The sequence below is a fragment of the Sturnus vulgaris genome, chromosome 1 (genome assembly GCF_052056855.1).
Source record: "Sturnus vulgaris isolate bStuVul1 chromosome 1, bStuVul1.hap1, whole genome shotgun sequence".
NCBI lineage: Eukaryota > Metazoa > Chordata > Aves > Passeriformes > Sturnidae > Sturnus > Sturnus vulgaris.
In genome coordinates this window covers 110,056,255-110,078,427 of record NC_142243.1, presented here as the reverse complement: position 1 = coordinate 110,078,427, position 22,173 = coordinate 110,056,255, and the positions used below count along the sequence as shown (strand labels likewise).

Here is a 22,173-nt window from a genome sequence, read left to right as displayed (position 1 = left end):
ATTGTCAGTGGAATTATTAGTACTGCTCCTTCAGGGCCTGCATTATCACCAGAAGTCCTTACATTAAGCAGCAAATTTTGTCTTGCCTTTTGATTGGTAACAACAGACCCTCACAACAAAGTGAAAAGTCTTAGGCTTTGTTTCATTGTATTGATTAATACAACTAAATGAATACCTAGGGAGAGGAGACTTTAAAGGAGAGTTGGTCAGAGGAATTTTGCCTGAATTTGCTGTATTTTTTTTAACCAGAGATTGACCTTGGCATTGTAAAAATGGTTTGTGAAGAGCCTTTGAGCTTCTAATGATTTCACTGAAAGTTTTGTAATTATAATAGGCAATATAATTGAAAGCTTCCAGGGAAGTTTTATTTCTGTGGTAGATCATCCCCAAAGCTGACCTAAAATTAAATAGCGAATGCTACTTTGATTTTGGTCTGTTTCTGCATGCAGGATTCATTCAGATTAATTCTGCCTATGATGGAGGGCATCTCCTGTGCACAGTATCTGCAGCTGTTAATGGTGTTTTATTTTGTTTGATGACCATAGGAAAAAATAGGGTTTTTTCCTACACACTTTGTATTTGTTTCTTCCCTGTCCTAGTTGCCAGTAACCCAGTGATACTTGACATTAGTTCTAGTCCCATCCTCTCTTTCTTGTGAGGGAGGATGTGTACATGTTTGTCATCTTTAGCAGGGATTTTTTGCTGCCAAGAAATGGCAAATTTCCAGTGACAGTACCAGCCTTGCACAATCAGTGAGCTTACACGTGACCATTGATGCCTCTCCTTGCTCATTGCTGACTTTCTGCAGTTTGAAACCTCATGCTCTACAAAAATTTCCCAAGTCCGGGTTATTTCAAAAAGACTTGTCAGTACATGCTGGACCACTTCAGTCAGGGTTTGGACAGCAGAGATCTCAGTCCCTCAGTGTTCTTCCATGTATTTGGCTCTCTCAGTCACTGTTCATCTGGTTCTGTAGCTGCTGCATGTCTGTGAATGAAAGTATTCTTCCTAAAGTGCAGAGAATTTACCCATCTGGCAATGTTTAATTGTCTTAAATTTGGATGAAGGAAAGCAGAGGAGAGCAAGATGGAAATGGTTTGCAGACCACCTGAGATGGAAAACGTATGTAAACCAAGAGAAATGGTATTAAAAGCTTAGAAAATTCATGTGTATTAATGAATTCGAAGGATAGCATTAAAATATTGGTTGTTCTTTTTCTTTTTAATTCTGAAGATTTGGGGGTTGTTTGGACATATTTCCATTCCTGACATAACATTTTGTGTGCACATGTAACATATGCCTACTCTGAAGTAAACATAAGTACAAAAGAGATGTAACTCTGAAATCGAGAAATTATTTCTCCCTCAAGAAAAATATCTGTGTTGTTATTGATGTTTGCCTGCTGTAATTTTTATCTCTTTGGTAGTACTGGATTATCTTGATGTAGCTGTTTTCAGTGGCACTAACAGTGATCCATTTCCCTGGTGATTTTTGATGATTATCTTAGCAGCTGGTTAAACCATGCAGAAGAGGGACAAAACAAATATTATGTCTATAAAAAGCTTGATATTACTTCCATTCCGACAGTAGAATGAAAACAAAGGTTACGTACATCAGAATCTTTTTCCTGATGTTTTGAGAAGATGACCTGATGGTAAATAGAATGATTTATTTTGAACAGTGAGTGAACTTGATGAGCTGTTTCAAAACACTCTCTTTGGAAAAAATACGCATTTCTGTAAGGACAGAGGTTTTGGCAGTTTGGGGAAGTGAAGTTACGAGGATTGGCTCTGTGTACACAAACTAAAGAAAACTTCTGTAAAGTATTCTGTGCTCACTTCACAGTGAGAACTATGACATTTAACTTCTTAGCAGTTTAAAAGTTTCAGAGAAAACATAGTTTTATATGGAATGTACAAGTAAAGTCGTAATATTAACAAATCATGGTCATGTCAGGACTAAATCCCCACCATATCTTTCCATTCCAGATAGAAAGATTAAATCAGAATCTAAATTTTGAAAATGTCCTCATCTGTGTTCTTGGCTATATAAACAACATGTTCCTGAGCAACTCAGAAATGCTAGTTATTCAGCTTCTGCAGCCTGAAAATCTTTCTCTGAAGTGATTGTGAAGTCAGGGATGAAAAGGATCCATGGTAGCTTGGTAAAGAATGACACATTTATCTGGCCAGTGATGTCTGGTTTGATAGAGAGTGGACACTCCAGAAGTTGTGGTATAACCACAGCCTGGAGAAGGCAGGGCAGCAGAGAATGCAGAGTTCCACATACCTCTATCTCCCAAGATCCAAATTTGTGCATTGGCAAGGACCAGGAGCCCTTAGGATGCCATCTCCTGTCTTTAAGCCACGTCAGACTTATCAGAGTTTTCTCTTGTTATACATTCAAGAAAAACATCTAACAGGGAAGCTGGCTCAAGAGTTATCTTGCCTGTTCTTAAGGTCTACAGCAAGAAATTCTACAGTCTTTATTTTTTATTTTGTTATCTTAAACTAAATTAATCTCGTTTTCTAAAAATAAATTCCATTTTCCCCCCCTCCCCATTTTCTTAAAACAGCATTTATGAGACTAATTTTGCTTTCTCTTAGAAATTTTTTCTTATCTGGCCATAAAGTGATAGGGAGAAAGGAGGAAATCATTCATGTCACGAGTTGTGCAGTGGTCTCTCTATCAAAGTTCCTTGGGAACCCTTTAAAGCTGGTGGCAATTGTGCCTCCCTCCACTCGGGAATCACTAAAGCAGATTTAGAAAAAGCAGACACATTGGAGCACATTTTTTCCTATGCCTACTTTTTTCCTATGCAAAGGTGATTTTATGTGCTGAATCTGTCGCTACTGTGCAACAAGTTCTTCCACACATTGGGATATTTCTGCTTCATGGATCTTAGTCTGTTACTCAGCATTTCAATGATGCCACTGTTTTTCTAGTTGCCAGTAATTCAGCCTGGTAAGGGGCAAACTCTGGAGCTCTGGAATTGAATGAATCTCTTTGGATCCTGAAGTTGAGTGCTGTGTTGTCCTTGATAGGAGCTTGTTAAGTGTAAATGGCAATGTAAGCAGTGTGTGGAATGTTTCATGGTACCTGAGCCTGTGTCTGGTTCCCGGAATACTGGGGACGCCTGAAGTTTTTGCCTTATATGTGGGAACCTGAATTTGAGAATCTCCTTTAACCAAGAAGTTTGTAACCTCTAACTGGCTGAGTTGCTGTTTTTTTCTCCTGGTTCCTGTTCTACCCTTGTACTAGAGTATTTATGTGAAGAATACCAGAGTATTTGTGTATTTTGTTTCCTGACTGTTGGAGCCCAATATCTTGTGTGGAGGAGATCAACCCACTCTTCTCAGACCTAATCCCAGAGAAGTATCCATTACGAGGATACACTTTTTCCCTGCCATGCTGATACACATTCTAAAGAACTAGAACTGGTTTTGGTTGAGGTACAAAGCACAATTTTAAATGCCAAAGTTTTTTATAATTTTTAAAATTATTTATGAATAACTCAATGATTTGGACTATTACAGAAATAGCTGGAATCAAGGCAAATAGGTGTTAATAAATGGTCTTTTAAAATGGATCTTGTTTTCACAGTACAATGGAATGACACAATAAACTTAGACTGATTTATTTTAAGTAACAATCTTGAGGGGAGGTTGTTTTGTTTTGTTTTGATTTGGTTTTTCATGCAAGGAAGGGTTTGAAATGATTTCTCAGGAAAAATTTCAGCTCATATGGAAATGTTTTGTTAAGTTATGCCACACTTGAATTTTTTTCCTAATCCTGGGAAGCTGTGTCAGAATTTTGTGAGAAAATTTTAGGGTATGAATGTTTTTAAAGTAGCTTTCGTAATACTGACTGGTCACAGTTCCTTTAAAAGTAGGCAGAGTCCGTGGAGCTATTCCTGTGTCCAGAATAGTGGTGTTCAACTATCCAACCTGTATCATTTAATAGAATTAGTGACTGTATATAAAAATCTTGGGGAGCTTTGTTAAAAATAGGCATATTATAGCTTATTAAAGTTTTCCTTTTCACCTCTTAGTTTTGAAGATTCAGCATCAAAATATATTTGGAAATCATTAACTTTAGTTTGCCCTTTAATTTGCTTTCTTTTGTCTTGAAAGCTCATTCCTTTTACTAAAGCATCTGCATGCCTTGGAGGACAACTGTGACCTTTAAAGTGAAGAAAGAGAGATGACTGCACTTAGCTTGTTGTGAATTTATTTTGTTGGGTTTTTTTGGTTTTTTTTGAAGGCCATTCAGAACATCAGTGTAGGTGGGTTTTTTTTTTTCAAAGTAAATGTGCACTTAAAACACTTCAGATAATATTGAAATGTACTTGAAGGAAAATTACCTTCTCTCCTGGGTACCTAGGATTTAGATTCTTCCCTTGGAAAAAATTACATTGTTAGCTTCTCTGAAAACTTGTTTTTCATTTTAAACCATATTCTTCTTTTAGATAAACCATCAAAGGTAGGTATTTTAGCAACGTGTTTTCCTTTTGGTTTGTTTATGATTTGTTTTTTCTTTCCTTGCACACACTTGCTTCATGCGCTCTTCCAACTCACATTTTGTTTGTCTTTGGCACTGAGAGACTCTTACATAATTTCTCAAAAATACAACAGTGTTCAGCTATAGTAGTCCAAAAGGTTACAGCCTGCATTTTTGCAGAGGTTTGGGATGATCACAGTAGAATGGTGTATTGTTTCTGATAGGGCCTGTTTTTGGAGGTCTCTTGAATGCCTGTTTCTCTGTTCTTGGCCTCTTCTCAAGTTTCTAATAAACAGGACTCAACAAGGGAGTGGGTGACACAACTTTAGCTTTTGCCACTTCTTAAATACAGCACTTCAGTTTCTTTGAGAAAACGAGCTCAAGGAAAAGAACGCTCTGTACGCACCACAGCTGCCATCCTTCGTTAGTTTCTGTTTACATGGTCAGTAATTGGTATTGTATATTTTTATGTAATAAGTTAGCATTGACCTAAAATAAGCTCAGTACAGTTAATTCCACAAGCATTCACACCAGAGTAAATGAGAAATGGTTCCTTGTAGGTCAGTGCATCTGCTGTGCTGTTTGTAAGGGGAGAACCCACACCACTAGAACAAGATGCAAATGAATTTTACAGCACTGTTTTTGAACTAATGGACATACAGCCTCGAAGCTGGTATTTATGTAAAGTTCATGAAAAATTCAGCTCCTGAATAGTTAACTTTCACTGTTTGGGGTAGGCGTCAGCTCTCTCCGGCTGCAAATGACTATGAGACAGGCCACTGAAAGTGCACAGTTGCAATATGATCTTGAGTTTTGAAGCATAACTCTCTGTTTGTGACTTGTCCTCTGTCAGTCTCCTTTGGGTATATATGTTAAATTTTATGTTTGCTTACATGTGTAGATACAAGGCTATAGGAGTAGATACATATCTTTGATTTTCCCTTGGAGTAGGAGCTCACTTTTTCTGTTGGCTTAGAGCTGTACAGCATTGCCTGTGTTGTATATTGCTGTGGCTGGCAGTGTGGAAACACCTAAGTCAGATGAAGTTTGCATCAGGAGGTGTCTGTGGTTGTATTGGTACCAGCAATTTGGCTGCTGAGCAGGGATGGAGTGGGTCTGCAGTCATGTATTATCCTGCCTGGATCTTGATCCATCTCCTGCCTCATTTCCTCTGACAGGGGCCTGGGCTATAGGCACATGGAGAACAGTCATGGTGTGAGTTATGGTAATGTCTAGGAAGAAAAAAGCCACCTGCACGCCTGAATCTCCCTAAAGTAGAAAACATCCCCAAAGAGGCCAGAGGAGGTACTCCCTGTGTAGTCCCCAGAGAACACCTTTGCTCCTGTGCACAGTCTCACTGCTGCATGTAGAGTGTTGGCCCCTCTCCACCTAACTCATAGAGGGTGACTGCAGAGGGGATGCACAACCTTCTGTTCTTCACCTGCCACTCCTGCATGTGATCCTGCACTGATTGCACTTCAGGCACATTCAGAGCCCGCCTTTTAAAATGTGGCTGTAACAAATGTAGCAGGTATTGACTAACACACTCTTAGTTCGAGCTCTGCTGCACAGAATCCACTCTGAAATGGCATTTGCTTCCCTACTGCACATGTAGTAATGCTTTAACAAGTAATAGATTACAGAATGAAGTTTCTGCTGTCTCCCCTGGGAGTCAACTAGGCAAACAATAATTAGGAAATCTTAGCTGATAATTGTTTAAAAGTTTTGTTTCTTAATTTCATCTTTTTCCTTGGGCAATTTTGTATTAACCAAAATAGTTCCTTTCATTCCTCCGTGCTTGTGTTTCCCAAGTTTTTGTAAACCACTACCAAGTCTTCCTTTCCCACAGGCATTGCTTATCCTAACTGTTGACTGAAAATCAATCCCCCCATCTAATGACTGTCACTGTTCTTTGAACTCTTTCCATTTTACATTATCCATCTGGCAGCAAAACATCTCAAACTGCACGCAGGCTGCAGATGTGGTAGCTCTGTGGCTGCTGAGGCAGGGATCTATTACAAACCATTGTATGTCAGGATCTAGCTGTTTCTGGGATCAGTACTTGGAAAGTATAAATTCATTTGTCTCTAGTTTCTCTGCCCAGGACACCTGGGGGTAATGAGAGATTTGTAGCATAAACCTACTGAAGTTGTGTTGTTTTTCTTAACCCTATACCCTGTTAATTTTTGCTTGATTTTTATGCACCTATAAACACATTTCAAGCCCTCGTTCTCCTCAGAAATAGAAGGCTTTCAAACCTGGGATCCAACTGCTCTCCCCAGTCTGCTGTTGGCAAATAAAAGCCAGCAGGATTCTATGCCAGGCCAGCTAGGATATGTGACAAGGGATCCCCTGCTCTGGTTCCCTTCCCTGCCTCTGCTGTGTCCTGGGTTCTGTCAGAGTCAAAATCGAAGTGTGATGTGTGACTATCATACTATCTTCTACAACTAAAACAAGAAGATATGACTGCACACAGGAAAATTAAATTTCAGCAAAAATATTTTAGTTTTCATTTGTGATATCACAAGTTCACAAAGTGTTTTTTTTCTTCTTTTCAATTTAACAGGTTATCACTGCTAGCTTATCACCACTCTTCTTTGTCATGACTGCCAATGTACTAACAATTTCTTGGTAAGTGCCTACATGAACACTTTGCTTAAGAGTAAAGATGACTTTTCACACAGTGCTTCATGTGGAAATACTTTAAAATGTCAAGTTCTACTGCTGTCACTATTATTTTGAATGTAAGGAGTACCAGGTGTGCAATGATGGATGCAGTACAGCAATAGAAGAATGTTTCTTCTGCCTCTGTGGGAGAACATGGACATTTTGGACATTAAGCCTCACCACAATTCACTTGGCATGTTTTACAATGAGGCAAATAGATCCAATAGACAAATAAATGAACCATTCAAAGTCATGCTGCAACTTAGTGGCAGAACTGGAAGTAAAACACAGGACTAAACGTTTGCTGACAGTATTTTTTTTAACCAAGAGGTTGCATTTAAATTTCCCTAACATACTGTGCACCATGAATTCATAAAATTAAACTGGAGAAAAATAATAATAATAAACTTTTTCCAAAGATGCATCTGGATTTTGTCATGTGTGGCCACACATTGCAAACCACCTAACCTGAATTTTTTAGGTAGCAATATAAAGGATTGGGGTGCAAACTCCTTTGGTCAAAGGCAGTGTTTTTGATCCATGTTTGCATAGCACACAGTGAAAGGGACTCACAGAGCATGGCTGATACTTCTAAATGCTTCTGCCATGCAAATGACTTCTCAATATGGGGTTAGGCATGTGTCTCTGAGGACAGATTTGTTAATGGAAATAAAAATCTACTTACTTTTGAAAAGTTTTAAGCTTCCTTTTTTCTTCTTGATCCATGATTCATTCAGTTTGATTGCCAATCTGAAGATTCAGCTCTGCACTGAATGGAATTAGCATATCCTTTCTTCAGGTGTGATAAGAGCCCTAGAGAAAGGAGAATCTCCATTTCAGACTGGTCTCATTTACTTATGTGTGAATATGCACTCCTATCTGTATTCTGTATTTTAGGCAGATGTAATCTCAAATGCTAAAGTAAGTTGTGCATTTTTTTTAGCTCTAGGAAATACATGCATGTTGGCGTGCATGTCAGAGACTTAACCAATATCAATGCACCTACAGCTCCTAGTCTAGGCCACTAACTTGCTGCTCTTCACCATGTTTTACATGTGTTTGTGCAGGTCTGTCAGGTGTGTGCTGGAGGCAGGCTTTGATTATACATCTGTATTCACTGATGTGCACTAAAAATTAATGTGTACCTTTGTTAATGTGAGCACATGGACCAGTATAGTTGCAGACATGCCACCTGCCCTATATGGGGCATATATACATATATGTAAACTTCTATACATGATGAACACATCTGTATGTTTAAAAGAAAATTTGGGCCACTGTTACACTTTGATTGTCATAATTTAAAAAGAAAACATTTTATTTGTTTATTTTTAAAATTTTAATTCTGTTAGTGCTTGTGAATTGGCATGGGCAGTGCCTTGACTTATCAGCAAAGCTCTGGAAATAGTTTGTTGGATGATAGCAGCTGCAAAACACTCATGAGAACATTAATCACTGAGGATTTTAGTGCTGCTCCAGTGTGGTCATGGACAATATCATACATTAATTTTTGATCTATGGGCAAGTGTAGTTAGCTGTCACCCTACTATAAACAGAAGCTGGAGGATTTGCCAGATGGGAAAATGAAGGTAAAAATCAAGGGCTGGCATTTAGGCATGGTTTTTGCTCTACTTCATCTTGAAGATATAACAATGGTTTCCATTTGCCTTGTAATTTGGACTGCATAGGCATGTGGATCCCACGATTTCAAATCCTTCAGAAATGGATTCTTCTTCTCTGATGTAAGACATACGATATTAAAGAACAGCTCAGGTGTAGGCATCTTTTTACAGAGCAAGGATGGGCAGTTTATTATCTTTTGTACACAATTGCCAGTCTAATTTTTGAAATGGTATGTCAGAGATAGATTTATATTTTAATGTCTCTGCTGAAAATTTAGAAAACAACACAGCTATAGAAACAGGAAAAAAAATTCTGAGGCTCTTTTAGGTCTTCCATATGTAGTGTTTTGGTTTTTTTTTTCTTTTAGGATAAAGTATATATTATCCAACCTTAGCTTCCAAAGGAATTAATGCATAGGGTGTGTTTATAACTGGAGATGAAATAAGACATGGAGGTTAACCCTCTCCAGAAAAAAAGCACACAGAAGTTGTTACTGATTGCAGGTGACCAGACTCAGTGGTTTAGACCCTTTTTGAAACAGCCCTTGCAGCCTTTTGCTCCTTGTCAGTAATTCCACACCAAAGCTATTCTGTCTCACCAGTGGACGGTCACAGACTGTCTGTAGCACCTATTTTCCAGGGCTATTTACTGTGTAATTGTAAGATGTTGTGCTGTTGTTATACAATATTTTTTTTTAACTCTCGGGAACAAGGGCAATTATGTGGTTTTTAAAACAGCTCACCAAAGCTAAGATTTAACTGAATGTAATGCTATTAGACCAAAGAGCCTTCAGCTTTACTTGTTTTTTTTTTCAAGGAAAAAAAAGAGTACTCTTAGAAACGAACTTAACAGAAGTTTGTTTTGTTTATAAAGTTCAGTAAGGAGCTTTTCTGTTTCATAAGCTAATTAAGTCATGGGGCTAAGATGAAAGGTCAGTACACTTAGCTTTGCACTGTTATAAAAGGGGAGAAGAGTCAGCATCCAAGCATATTCCTGTCAACTCTGAGAGATAGCAGAGGACACTTGGGGATTATTAACTATTGCATGCAATGAGTGGGTTGATAGCAAATTTCAGTGAAGGTTTTTGTAAAACCATTCATCCTGACTTGGAGCCCTGCTGCTAGGCTGACTCTTGGGGGGCAGCCTTAGTGCCACAGCTGTGCTGTGAGCAGCACAGGACAGAAGTGCTTGGGCCCATGTGCCTTTTTGGCTGGGGCAGCTCCTTTCACCTCATCAAGAGAGGCAAACATGGGAGTTTCTACTGGCCTCACTATGCCAATGGGATCACCCCAGGACAAAAAGGTTTTCCCAGATTTCACCTTGTCCACAAAACCTAGGCTTTACATCTCCTCCTGATGTTGTCAAGTGGCAAATTTTCAGGACAGAACACAAACAGAAATTGCAAGAGGGAATCATTAGGCTAATAAGGTCCAAACTCTCTTGCCTTCCTTTCCTGTTCTTGCTAGTGTAGGGGTCTGCAGCTATTCTTGTAACTAGGGGCAACTTCTTCCATTTAGATTTCTGCCTATGTATTTTCACTGAATACCACCACCCCTAAAACACAGAAATGGTAGTTTCTGTTGAGATAATTTAAATAAGATATTTTAGGTTGCTGCATTTTTTTAGCAAGATAAATGAAAAAATCACCTGGGTTACTGTCTCTAGGTTGGAATGGGTTTGGATAAAAGAATACCTTTTTGTATCAAGTGGGAGGACTTGCATGATGCTAAATTTGTGATATACTTTGTTTACAGCCTTGTGATCGGTGGAGTTGGAGAAGCATTGCTTGTTTACACTGAAAGGACAGGCACATAAAGAGGAACCAGATCTCACCAGCTGGAAAAGAGCTGACTTGCAACCTAGAGACACTACCATGAAAAAAAAGTGGCAGCAGGAATGAAGAAGTGCAACCAAACATGAGGAAAGGGATCTATTTTTTTTAATTAAGAAAATAACCTATGCTATTAATAGTGCTGGTAAGGGAGCAGCATGGTTGGCAAAGATGGTAAGAAGCCTTTGCCTCAAAGCACAAGACAAACTATATCAGATTGATGTGGTAAAGGAAAAACTGCACTGTCTCATGCAGAAACAGCTCATGCTCTGTGTGAGCACCCCTCAGTAGCAGCTTCTTGCACAGGGAATTAAACTCAGGAAAAGCAGCATTCCCCACTGGATGCCCCCAGTGGTTTTTTTGTTTGAAGCAGACAGCAGGTCATACCAAACAATGTCAGACCCCAGATCCTGCCATAAATTCAGGATCTGGAAGGATGGATTTTGCCTCCAACTGTTCTGTAAGCAGCAAGCTGCTACACACAGGTCTCTAGTCATGTTGTCTGAACTGGCACAGGGACTGAGGCCAAGGGGCTTGTGGAGATAATCCCCTTCTGGAACTGTGGCAGTTTGACAGCTTTGCAGAAAGGGAAAATCAGCAATAAATCTCAATATCTGTAGTGATTGCTCTTTGTGAATTTTTTTCTCTCCCATTCGCTGAGGTTTCTCTTGAACTCTGCCAATTTTTGTCAGCTAGAGGGGGTGGAGGGACACGTACTGTTCCCAGCAGTGGTTTGTCTCTTAAATTATTGCAAGAGGAAACAAAGAACATGAACCTTGAATGAATGTCATAAAGAGTGTAAGGAAATTAATCTCAAGAGTTCTTAAAATAATTTCACTTCTGGTTGCTTAATGGCTGTTAGAAATTAGTCTTGATATATTAAAGCCTGAAATCTATGCAAAAACAATATTAAATTATGAGTTTATATTGTGGGAAAAGTCTACATGGTAAAAGGAACCTGAGAACAAATCTTCAGTGAGGAGAGGGACTTGTCTCACATGAATAATCCCTTAATCTAAGTTGACCAAGTTTCCTTCATAGTCAATGGAAAGAGGACTGCACTCACAGAGAGGGTCCTTGAATGGATTGCTGTGTTACGAAGTGCATTATCTCTCTATAGATAGAAACTCGGTGACTAGTCTAGGCAAGACACATAATTTCTATAAGGCTACAGTTACCAGAGGTATATCTGCTTCAATCTGACAAATTCCACCAGATGGGCTTGAAAATGCAGCTACATTTTAATTTCAAATAAAACACCATAGGTTAACAAAGGAGGTAAATTTTACAAATGTTCGCAGTCAGTTTCTATGACTGGAGAATTTTAGATAGAGATTAGTTGGTTGTCAGAAAAAAAAATTGCTGCAAAGAGAAGCTTATAAGAGAAGTACTCTGGTCCATATTGTGCCTCAGCTTATCTCAGTTTATCACAAAATGTCTCTTTATATGAGCATGTTGTCTGTGTATGTTGGGTCTCGCTCTGGCTTGAATTTGGCATGAGCCATTTTTTTGCCAGGTGGTAAAACTCAGGTTTGGGAAGAGAGGGACAAGCATGAAGAAATAAATGGTTGAATTTGAGCCCTAGTCCTGAAACCAGCATGAGCCACATGGGAGGCTGAGCCCATACTCACACCCATGACACATACAGCCATGACACAGCCAGCCATGGATCCTCATGGCATTCCAGTCTATAAATTCAGACAGTGCTGGGAGTGATGGCTGCAGCATTCTGGCTTTCCCCAGACAACTCTCTCTGCCAGCCAGTTGTGGCAATACAGTAGGATCCTTGCTGTGCCACCTTTCTGCTGACTTTGAAGTCAATAGTGACCCTAGGAGACCTCATGGAAGAGTCCCTGCGTGATTGCCGAGGTTTTGCAATCGTAGCTGGAACCTTTGCTGTGGGAAAAGCTCATTGTGTACCTCTCTTCTTGCATAACTTTCAAGGATAGGCTGCAGTCTGTTGTTTTTTTTTTTCCTTCCTCTATCTTGCCTATGCTGTTCATAGGAATTTACCAAAGCAGAACACCCATTTGCTTTCTTGCTGGTGGTCTCAGTAGAAAGGCAGATGGCAAACCAGCAGCCAGGGCTGCTGCAGTACTTTGATCAGAGGGCATTTTGGTGTGGCTGCAGGAAGCTTGTTTGGCTGCAATGGGCATTTATGTTGTCTGGGCTCTGGGGAAATTCAGTCCCTCAGGTACTGCATTAGTATCCCCCTACACAGTAAGAGAGCTGCTTTTTTATTTAACTTACCTATGTTAAACAACACTGAACTGTTTAACCTTTGCTTGCATTTTTTGTGCCTTAGTGCAATGTGCTTGCATTTCTGAGACTCTCCTTGAGGTAAGTAAGAAGTGCAGGTTTAAACTGATTGTTACATAAGCAAATCAAAGAATCACAGTTAGCAGTGGGGTTGGGCCCCTCTGTCAAACACAACTGGTTCAGCACCCTCTGAACCAACCCCACCTGCTTCAGGTGAGGGTGACTTCTGCAGAGCAGCATGAGGCTCATCACTCTTGCTGAAATTCAGATTAGGGTGGAAATAGAGCTCAGTGGCCTTCAAAATCCATCTTTGCATATTTGGAGTTGTCTTAAGGTGCTAAAGGCATGGATTGGCTTCCTTCTTGCTCAGGCTGTGGCAGAGGGAGCAGCAGAACCAGGCTCCAGTGTGGCATCTGTCTCTGAGGGAGTCCTGTGAGCCAAGGGCTGGTTCAGTGCTGCTCATAGGGAGCTGTCAAAGGGTCAGCCCTGTGGTAGGGCAAGAAATGGTGGGGAGAGACCCTGGGAGGCTTCTGGTTGTTGGAACAAGTGGTGCCTTTCTTAACACGTGTGCTGGGTTATGGATGCCAACCAGGAATTGGTGATCTGCAGCACTTGCAAAGCCCTGAGATGGCATCTCAGCTGCCAGTGCAGAGAAGGTCATACAGACCTAAAGGTCAGCTGTGGGAGAGCACCAAGAAGACCCTGGCTCCCCACCACTGCCCTTGGAAAGGTGCATGTTCCCATCAGTGGCACCCAAGGGAGCAGAGACACAGAGCTGGTTGGGCTCCCTGGTCTCCTTAGCCCTGGATGAGCAGCAATGGCAGCAGAGGAGAAATGTGGGCAGGGCAGGCACTACTGGCTGCTTGCCGAGGTTGGGGACTCGAGGGATGGGGTAGAGCAAATCTGGTGATTTCCTGAGAAAGCAGTGCCCTGGTTTTTCATTCAGCTCTGCGACAGAAGGAGGGATGCTGCATAATAAAAAACCCACTTCAGGGTTGTTAAAGTGATCTTCAAAGCAGGAAGCCTCACAAGTTCAAGCTTAAAATGGCTCTTGCAAGACTAGTGAACAGTTATGTTAAGTAATTTAGAGCAGGAATATGCAAAGGTGGACCATTTATATCTAAATTACCTTTTTTCCAGTCAGTCAAAAATATAAAGTGCCGAACACACAGCTCTGAGGAAGGAGGAGCTCCTTTAGCAGAGAAGAAATGACACCAATTAATGCCTGAATGCAAAGTGATGGGTCTATAGCTCAGCTGATAGAAAACACTCCAGATTTATCGGTATCCATCATTTAAGGAATTACTGTTCATGGGTTGTCAACACATGAGGCTAGAGAGAAAAATTGGAATGTGCTGGCCTTTCTGAGAGGCAGCAGGTGCTGGAGGCTGTGCCATCATGCCCTTTTCACGTCTACTGGTTTTGATCAAACTACTGACAGAGATGGTCCTGAATCATGTCTTACCTTTTTGATCCTACCTTACTTACACATACTTTCTAAGTGTCTTTTTTTTCTTACAAAATAATTGGGACAAAGGTTGAATTATGCACTGCAGTGGCATGACTCAAGCATGTGGCTGGCCTTCATCATAAAGAGCATCTGCTTAAAGGCAAGTGCCATCAAAAGAAGACTTGAAGAGTAAAGCTGCTGGATATGGACTAGTGGATTAAAAAAATGCAGGCCACAGGGATTCTGTTTTGAAACAATATTCTGGATCTGGCGGCTGTAACATAGCTTCCAGCAGAAAATGTTATTAAATTAATTAAATGAATCTGATATTTAACACTGAAGTGAATCTGTTGTTGCTTATTGCTATGTTGTGTTGGCAGAGAATCTATGCAAGCCTTTCAATAGAAGCTGAAAATCTGCAATCATCTTAGCAAAAAGCAATAGGAAAACCTTTGAAATTATTCTTATAAGAAGCTCTGGACCTGTTAAAATATTTGGTAATGGATAGAATTCTGATTTACCATTATTCTTTGTAACACCTATGTCTGAGTTGGTGGATGAGTATGCATATACATATACATATACATATACATATACATATACATATACACATACACATACACATACATACGTATATATACATACATACATATATAGATACACACATATATTCTTCTTTCCCACCCTCAAAAAAGAACATCTAAAGAATTCAAGAAATGTGATGTCAACATAGCATATGCTTTAAAAAGGATGCTTTATTAAGTATTGTAGGAAAGTTAGTTGCTGGCAGCTGTACTGAGTGCTGAGGAAAGGTTTCCTCCAGCCCCTGTGAGCTAAAGGAGATGGAGGGTTGAAGAAAACTCCATGGCAAATTTGCCTTGCCCAGAGCTGAATGAACAGCTTTCAAACAGATCATCTGCTACTGTGAACCAGGCAACAGGCTCAGTGTGAAACTTTAATCCTGTTCCAGAGGATAGACACAGGGACAGGCTCATTTGGTCTGAAAAGAAGGCGTGGGTGAGGGGAAGGAGATTGAGGGCAGGACTGAAAAAAAAAATTGAGGCTGAAATACTTTTGTACAAGGAGATAAAATAGGATGAGATTTGCTTCTGAAAATATGTTTCTTATTCATAGGTTTGGGAGGGTGGGGGCTGGGGCTTTTCTTTGTGGGCTTGTTGTTTTGCTTTTTTTCAATTAGGGTGTATTACAAATACATGTCTGTTTAGTCCCAAAAAGGAATTAGAGGAGCCTATGAAGGTTATGTAACTATTTCCATATTATTTGCCTGGTTTGAGAAGCTTAACCCTTTTTTAAACTGAAGTGTCATCGTGTAAGCCTTGATTTCTTCTAGAAAATGTACTGGTTTTTGTAATAATGCTGGTAAAAAAGTTGGGCTCTCTTCCTGATCACCAGGATGGGGAATCTACCTCCTCTTCAGGATCTGTGATGGGAAGGAGTCACACTACTCTTCTACTTAATAATAATTGCCTTGGCTTCCATAGTAGGTGGAGTAGCCAGCCAGCATGTTAAGTTCTTGATTTGATGGTATAAAAAACCCTTTGAAAGCCACACTGGGAGCATGATTAGCAGATTTTATCTTTTGTTCTGTCATTAAGATTTGAAAACATATAGACCAGGAGTTTTTCAGCTGTGAACTTGCTGCCCATATAGAGAAGGCTGTATATAGAAGAATATCACAAAGTGGGTATGAATCTCTCTCTGTGGCCCTGCTAGGCAATGGGTGAAATCCCATAACTTCACTCACAGATGTAATTGTGGAAGACCCTGTGACTCATCGAGCTTTTCTGCTTCCTTTTTGCCATCAGCAGTCCCGTACCTTTCATGACTCCTGAAAAACATTGGTTTGAGAGGAAGGAAAACTTGCACATTCATAGGTGAGACTGGTGAAGAAGTGGTTGCTCTACCCTAAGATTCATGTTGGTTCAAGTACTTGAGGGCCACTACAGCTTGGGAATCAAAGGCCAGGCCCATTTTCCTGTAGGAGTTTGATCCCTGTTTACACTTAAACTTCAGATTTCTGTACCACTGCCTATGGGGAAAGCTGGTGCACCAACAAGTTTGTTTATGCTGGAGTTGCAGGCAACCAGTGCCTTGTGATACCATGTAAGAACAGCACCTGCCTGGAGCAAGCTGGCTGAATAAAACAACCAGCACAGCCCTTTTGAAACTGATAAGGAGAAGGGTTGAAGTTGTTTGGAGGAAATGGTTATTCAGATTGAATCTGGGTCATTAGGCAATGAAGATGGAAAGGCAAAGTGGAGAGCTGGGAATGTTGTTTGCCATGCCTACGCACAGAAGTATCACTGACACCAGTTAGACTAACAAGAGGGTTGGAGTTTCTGCTAAAAGGACTGTGTTTCAGGCATGAAGTTGTTGTGAGGCAGAAATGTTTTGGAGATTTGCAGATGTCCACTGTAAGGTCTGTGTGGCTGCAATTAGCAGTCACATTGCAAAAGCAGAAAGCATTCATTGACTGGGGTGGGAAACCCCAGGCAAATATTTCTCAGACCTTTCTTTGAAAGCTGTGGACCAAACTAGTCTGACTAATCGTCCCCTCTAGCCCTGGCTAGAGACAGGAACCAAAAGGGATTTTTGCTGTTCCTCTGTCACATACCTTCTGGGACACCAAGGGATGAACTTGGATTCAAACATCTCTTAAGGAGTCTCTTCTCCCTTACTGATCACCTAGAAATTGGTCTGTTCTTTGCCTTCTCAGGGAAGAGGTCTCTGTGCCAGCTACCACCACAAATTCACAAGTTAGTAAATCAAGTTCCTTCAGGTTTGGGCAGACAGAAGAAATTTTAATTGAGATCCTTCATGCCCATAAGTCTGCAACCCTCTGGGCAGTTCAATGCCAGGAAAAAGATTATCAGCATGTTGCCAAGGATGCTCAGCATGATCAGCCCTTACAGTGAGTTTCTCCATTTAAGCTGAACGACAGAAGTGACAACCCCATTTCAGTGCCAGTGGAGATCAAGCTGGAGGTACTGCTATTATGTGACTCTGCAGGCATTGCCCTGGATCTCGCCTGCCAGCACTTGAACGATCCTGTCTACTTGTGCAGGAAGCTTCAGCAGTTAGTAGAGAACACTCCCATAGCTGTAGTGTAAGAGACACAATACATTTTAGCAGGCAGAAGCAACCAGCATCCAAGTACTTCTTTTCTCCATTCTGCTGCTGGCTGTCCCACTGCCAGAGCCTGAGATCTGCAAATCACTCTCATAATGGCCACCCGGAAAACACAGTTGAACTTTTTTTCGAACATTATGCTCCTTTCGGGTGAAAATTGTTTTCCCTCATTTGATGTCTCCAGTTATGGCTAAAGAATTAAGATGTAGGATAGACACAGAAGCTAAACATTTCAGCAAGGCAGCTTTTATTTCTTTATTATAGTTGTCTGTTCATACTGTCTTCAGCATGGGTGCTTCTTGGTCTTATTGTTGATGATGAATAAGAACAGACTGTGCAGAGATTAACACAGATGGTTGTAGCCTCAAGACTTGATGAGCTGTTACCAAAGAAAATAAATCTCTACTTTGAAGGAGAGCCTTACACAACAGAATTTCATGTGGTTCAGCTGTATTCAGCGGGGAATATTAAAATTGCTGAGCAAAGAATTGAATGGCTCCTGTTGTGAATAGCCGTCTGTATGGGTAAGTTGCTTACCGCAGTCTCTCAGATGGAAAAAACTCAACTATAGCGTTGTCTTTTGGGTTAAAACAAACAAACAAACCCATAAAACAAACCCTCTGTGATTCAGAAATGTTTGGAGAGAAGCAGTGTAGCTCACCAGAGCAAATGCTGTATTGCAAAGGCAGCGCCACTGAAAATTTTGACAGAGGAACCCTTAACCTCCTACTATAGAAATAAGTGAAAAGCTATAGAATAAATTCCCCTTTTCCTTCAAAATCCCTCTCATGTTTTTTTACTCTTCTTGTTTCAGAAAGCGTGACACAAAGCCATCATTCTGGTTCAAATCCTTCTTTAAAACCATAGAAAGTCAGTTTTAAAGTAGTATATGCAGTGGAAAACAGCTGAGATGGCTGTGTAACCTCTTGCTGCCAGCATCTGGGGCTCCAACAGATCATGGGAAAATAGGGAGAGTTTTTTAGACTAAAGGTAGCTTGAGTCTAGTACTGTGTTCTGCACCATGAGCTAATAAGCCAAATCTTTTAAACTGATGCAAATTTAATCTGCTGTACCAAACATGTTCCTCTCATCACTTTGTATGGGCTTCAGGCTAGATACAGCTCCTGTAAACAGATGGCTGTGCTGATGGGAATGTCTTAGCCTGTGACTTCAGCCAGCAGGAGGAAAAGAATGGAATATTATGTTGCACCACCTCCCAGTCCATGCAATCACTTCATCCTAAAGTAAAGACTGGAAAGGTTTTGCAAGTGTTTGTGTTTCTTAGGGAAAGGAGAGAATAGAGCATGCTCTCAATCACGTTGGTCTCTCTGAGAGACTTCATGAACTCACTTCATGACAGATTCTTTCATGGGCTGGAGATTTGGCTGTCTTGCCTTAATAGGAAGGTACCAAGTAGCCTGAAATATTTTTGACCATTCCAAAAATATGTTCCTGCTATAGAATTCTATCATCATTTTCCATGTAACAGCTTAAAAACAAACAATAAAGCAAGACTATGACACGAGTTTTCAGCTAGAGCATTCTTTAAGGTTTTGGAATTTGGGGGGGTGGTGGTCTTAGAATGCATTAAGTTTCCATTTCATCATACTGGTTTCATCTTCTCCTGTATTCTATAGTAGTCTTATATAAATAGCCATAATTACAGTGATACTTTTACTTTATTGCTATGCTGTTAACTGAAAAAAAAAGAAAAAAGCATACAAGGACCATATTGTTATTATATCAATCAGTGGGTTTAAAAGCTGCAATTCTGCTTGGTTTTACAGCTTTTAAAATATTTATTTTTCCCCCTAGGAATCCCATTGCTAGGGTCTAAACTTGGTTGGGATTTGAAAATTCTCTTCACTGATTCATTTGTCTTCTGCTCCATGAACAGCAGCAACCTGGGCATAGATTGTTTTCCACATGCCTTGATGGGCTTTCCCAGTGTCTGCTCAGGTTTTCAGTAAAGGTGACTTCTCTAAGCTGTTTATTCTAATGAAACTGCAGAATGATGTCTCCAAGATTCCTACCACTATGTCTTACACATCTTTAAGAGTTGAATAACTTGGATGGTTAGCAAATGCAAAACCACAGTGATAGTGGTTCTATTCTATGTGTTCAGTTTTGCAAAATGTTTGAACTTCTTGCTGGTGAGGAATATTTTAATTTTGCAGCCCTGTGGCCTTGCAGACGTTCTTGCTCCCCTCGTGACCCAAGGATCTCCTTTAGGTCACAGACTACCATTTCTTTAATATTTGTCTGCAATTATTGTGCTGCCACCATCAATTAAATTCTCCAGATATTTTTCTTCCTGGTCTCCTGCAGCTTTAATCTGAAACTTTCCATTTTCCTGTCCATGGACACCATCACAGCCTGAACAGGGTCCAACTTTCCATTAATGGACACAGCAGGCTTTTAAAATAAATCAGACAAAGGGTGGAGTCTGCAGCTCCGGATGCACCATGTGAAAGAGTCAGCCAGACCCAGCTCCCAGGACTGCATCAACTTCTTTCTGTTTATCTTTGTGCTCATTGAAATAGTAAAAAGTGAACAAAAATTGGGGGGGGGGGGGCGGGTAGGAAAATAAGATGCCTAAACAGCGGCAATCAAGAGAAGAACACATAACAAGGAATAAAAGAGGAAATGGGATCTAGTTCTTAATTCATCTGCATAACCCATAATTTAAACTGTGATCTGAAAAATATTCCTTAGAAAGTACATCTGAATGCAATGCCTCCTATTCTCCACTGACTGTTGGAGGTCTGACTTGGCATATTTCTCAGGTTTGAGGAAATGAAAGGTTATGTTCTAGACCAAAAAAAAAAAATCTTTTTTTTTCTTTTTTTTTTTCTTCTATGCTGGTCGTTGTATTAATTCACTTCCATTTCTATACAGCTGCACAGGCTGCCCTGGCAGGCAGCTGGCAGCTTGCAGAGTCTTGTGTCCAAATAACATTAATGAACCTCTCAGGCTGTTGTAGGAGATGAGCACTTTGCAGTTCTGGTGTTGTTTTTTTGTGCACTGTCATCTTGGCCCGTGGAAACACCCCAGATGTTGATACCATAGTCTCTGCTGCTCATGAGAGGATGATGCTCTGGAAGAAGGCATTAAATATTGAGCTTCCAAAAACATGCTGTGCTTTATGGCTTTATTTATGCTGTAATTTATGTAAATGCCTTGGGGTTGCTTTTTAAGCTGGAGTTGATCTAGCTTTGACTAGAAAAAATGTTCACAACTGGAAGAGACTGACATTGTCACAATCTACTGATGTTTGGAAATGTGCTGGACTTTGTCCACCCCAAATGTGTAAGTCTGTGCTTTGATGTTTTGCTGCAATGCTTGTGTTCCATGAGGAGCCCCAGTGCAGTCAGTGCCTGGGCTGCATCGTGGGAAGCCAGGGCTCAGACCAGGCCCTCTTCAAATAGCTCACTTTAGACCTTGAGGGCAGAAGGAAGGTTGCTAATGGTTGCATTTCGATCATGCTGTTGATTCAGCAACCTCTTAGTCTCCTCACAGCGGCTGGGAGAAGATAGGCACACTTCTTGAGATGAAGGTGAAAGTGAAGATGGTGCTGACTATAATGATGATGATGATGATGAGTGGGTAGTCACTGCTTCAGTTCTCCTTTCTTCTCCCTTTTCCTCTAGGATGCTACCACGGACAATTGTGGTGATGATCTCTTTCTTCCCTTGTCAGTGCTGTGGGTTTTGTTTTCAAGGGAAGGTGAATGGGTGTGGGTGGGTACACAGCCAGGTCTTATCCCTGGGATAAGGATATCCCTTAAGAAGCAGCCAATGTATCCAGGTGGGAACCAGGCCCACCGTGCATTCCTGCCCCGTGCTGAGGACAGAACTGCATTTTTCCCAGTTAAAAAGGACTGCATGAGGCAGTTTAATGGACAGGTGTTAATTGCTTCACAGGCTGTGCTCTCACTCACAGAGGCGAGATAATGTGATAAAGGTATCTGGGGTTCGAGCTTCTGGTTACAGATGTGCTGGCAAGTGGGGAGGGATTGGAGAAATAACATGGTGCAGACCATTAATCGAACTCAAATGGTAGCAATTGAGTAATTTTTTGACTGAGTGGGATGAGAGCAGTTTAGAAATAAAAACATCTCACATGTCTTCTTAAAACTTCACAGCTACTGTTTCTTCATTAGGATTTTACCTTTTTTAACAAAAATCCCACCCCAATATTCATGCTTCTTTGGCTGCCAACAAAAAATACCACTAGAAACCACAGTCTCCTGTTGTTTTCTGCATATTTATAATTTTGCAGATCATTCCTCCTTCCCTCACGCAGCCTGTCAGACTGTTCAGCTCTGCAATTCTTCTGAATCTATTCCTGGCATGTTATCTTCCCTCCCCACCCAGAGTGGCTCTTTATTTAAGAGCACATTGAGTTGTGAAGGGCTGGGGGAGGCCATCAGGAGTGTGCTGCTTCCCCAGCCAGTGACTGCCATGAGCATTCCTTTCAAGGGAGCAAATCAGCATGAAAGTCTTGTGCTTACTGTTTGGTGAGCTTGGGTTTTTTTCAGGGACTAAAGAACTCATCTGGACCAGCAGGTTCCAGGCTGAGGTGGGGGGTCCCTGGCTGTTACAGGTTCACATGAAGTTGGTGGGAAGCATCACAGTTTAGGATTTCGCAAAGGCCTTTTTACTTTGCACACAACATTCTGTGGAAGGATGCA

At 40.7% G+C, this 22,173-nt stretch overlaps 1 protein-coding gene across 4 annotated transcripts in view; it reads left to right on the top strand.

Moving 5' to 3' along the window:
* The window catches only part of SLC35D4 (solute carrier family 35 member D4), a 55,272-nt gene extending 44,032 nt beyond the window's left edge, over positions 1-11,240 (top strand). For all 4 annotated transcript variants that reach the window (XM_088173991.1, XM_014871302.2, XM_088173997.1 and 1 more), the window contains 2 exons: positions 7,067-7,131; positions 10,545-11,240. In XM_088173991.1, coding sequence (XP_088030117.1) covers positions 7,067-7,131; positions 10,545-10,605 — 126 coding nt within the window. In that variant the 3' untranslated portion in view covers positions 10,606-11,240. The remainder of the gene's footprint in view (positions 1-7,066; positions 7,132-10,544) is intronic.
* Positions 11,241-22,173: the final 10,933 nt, after the last annotated feature.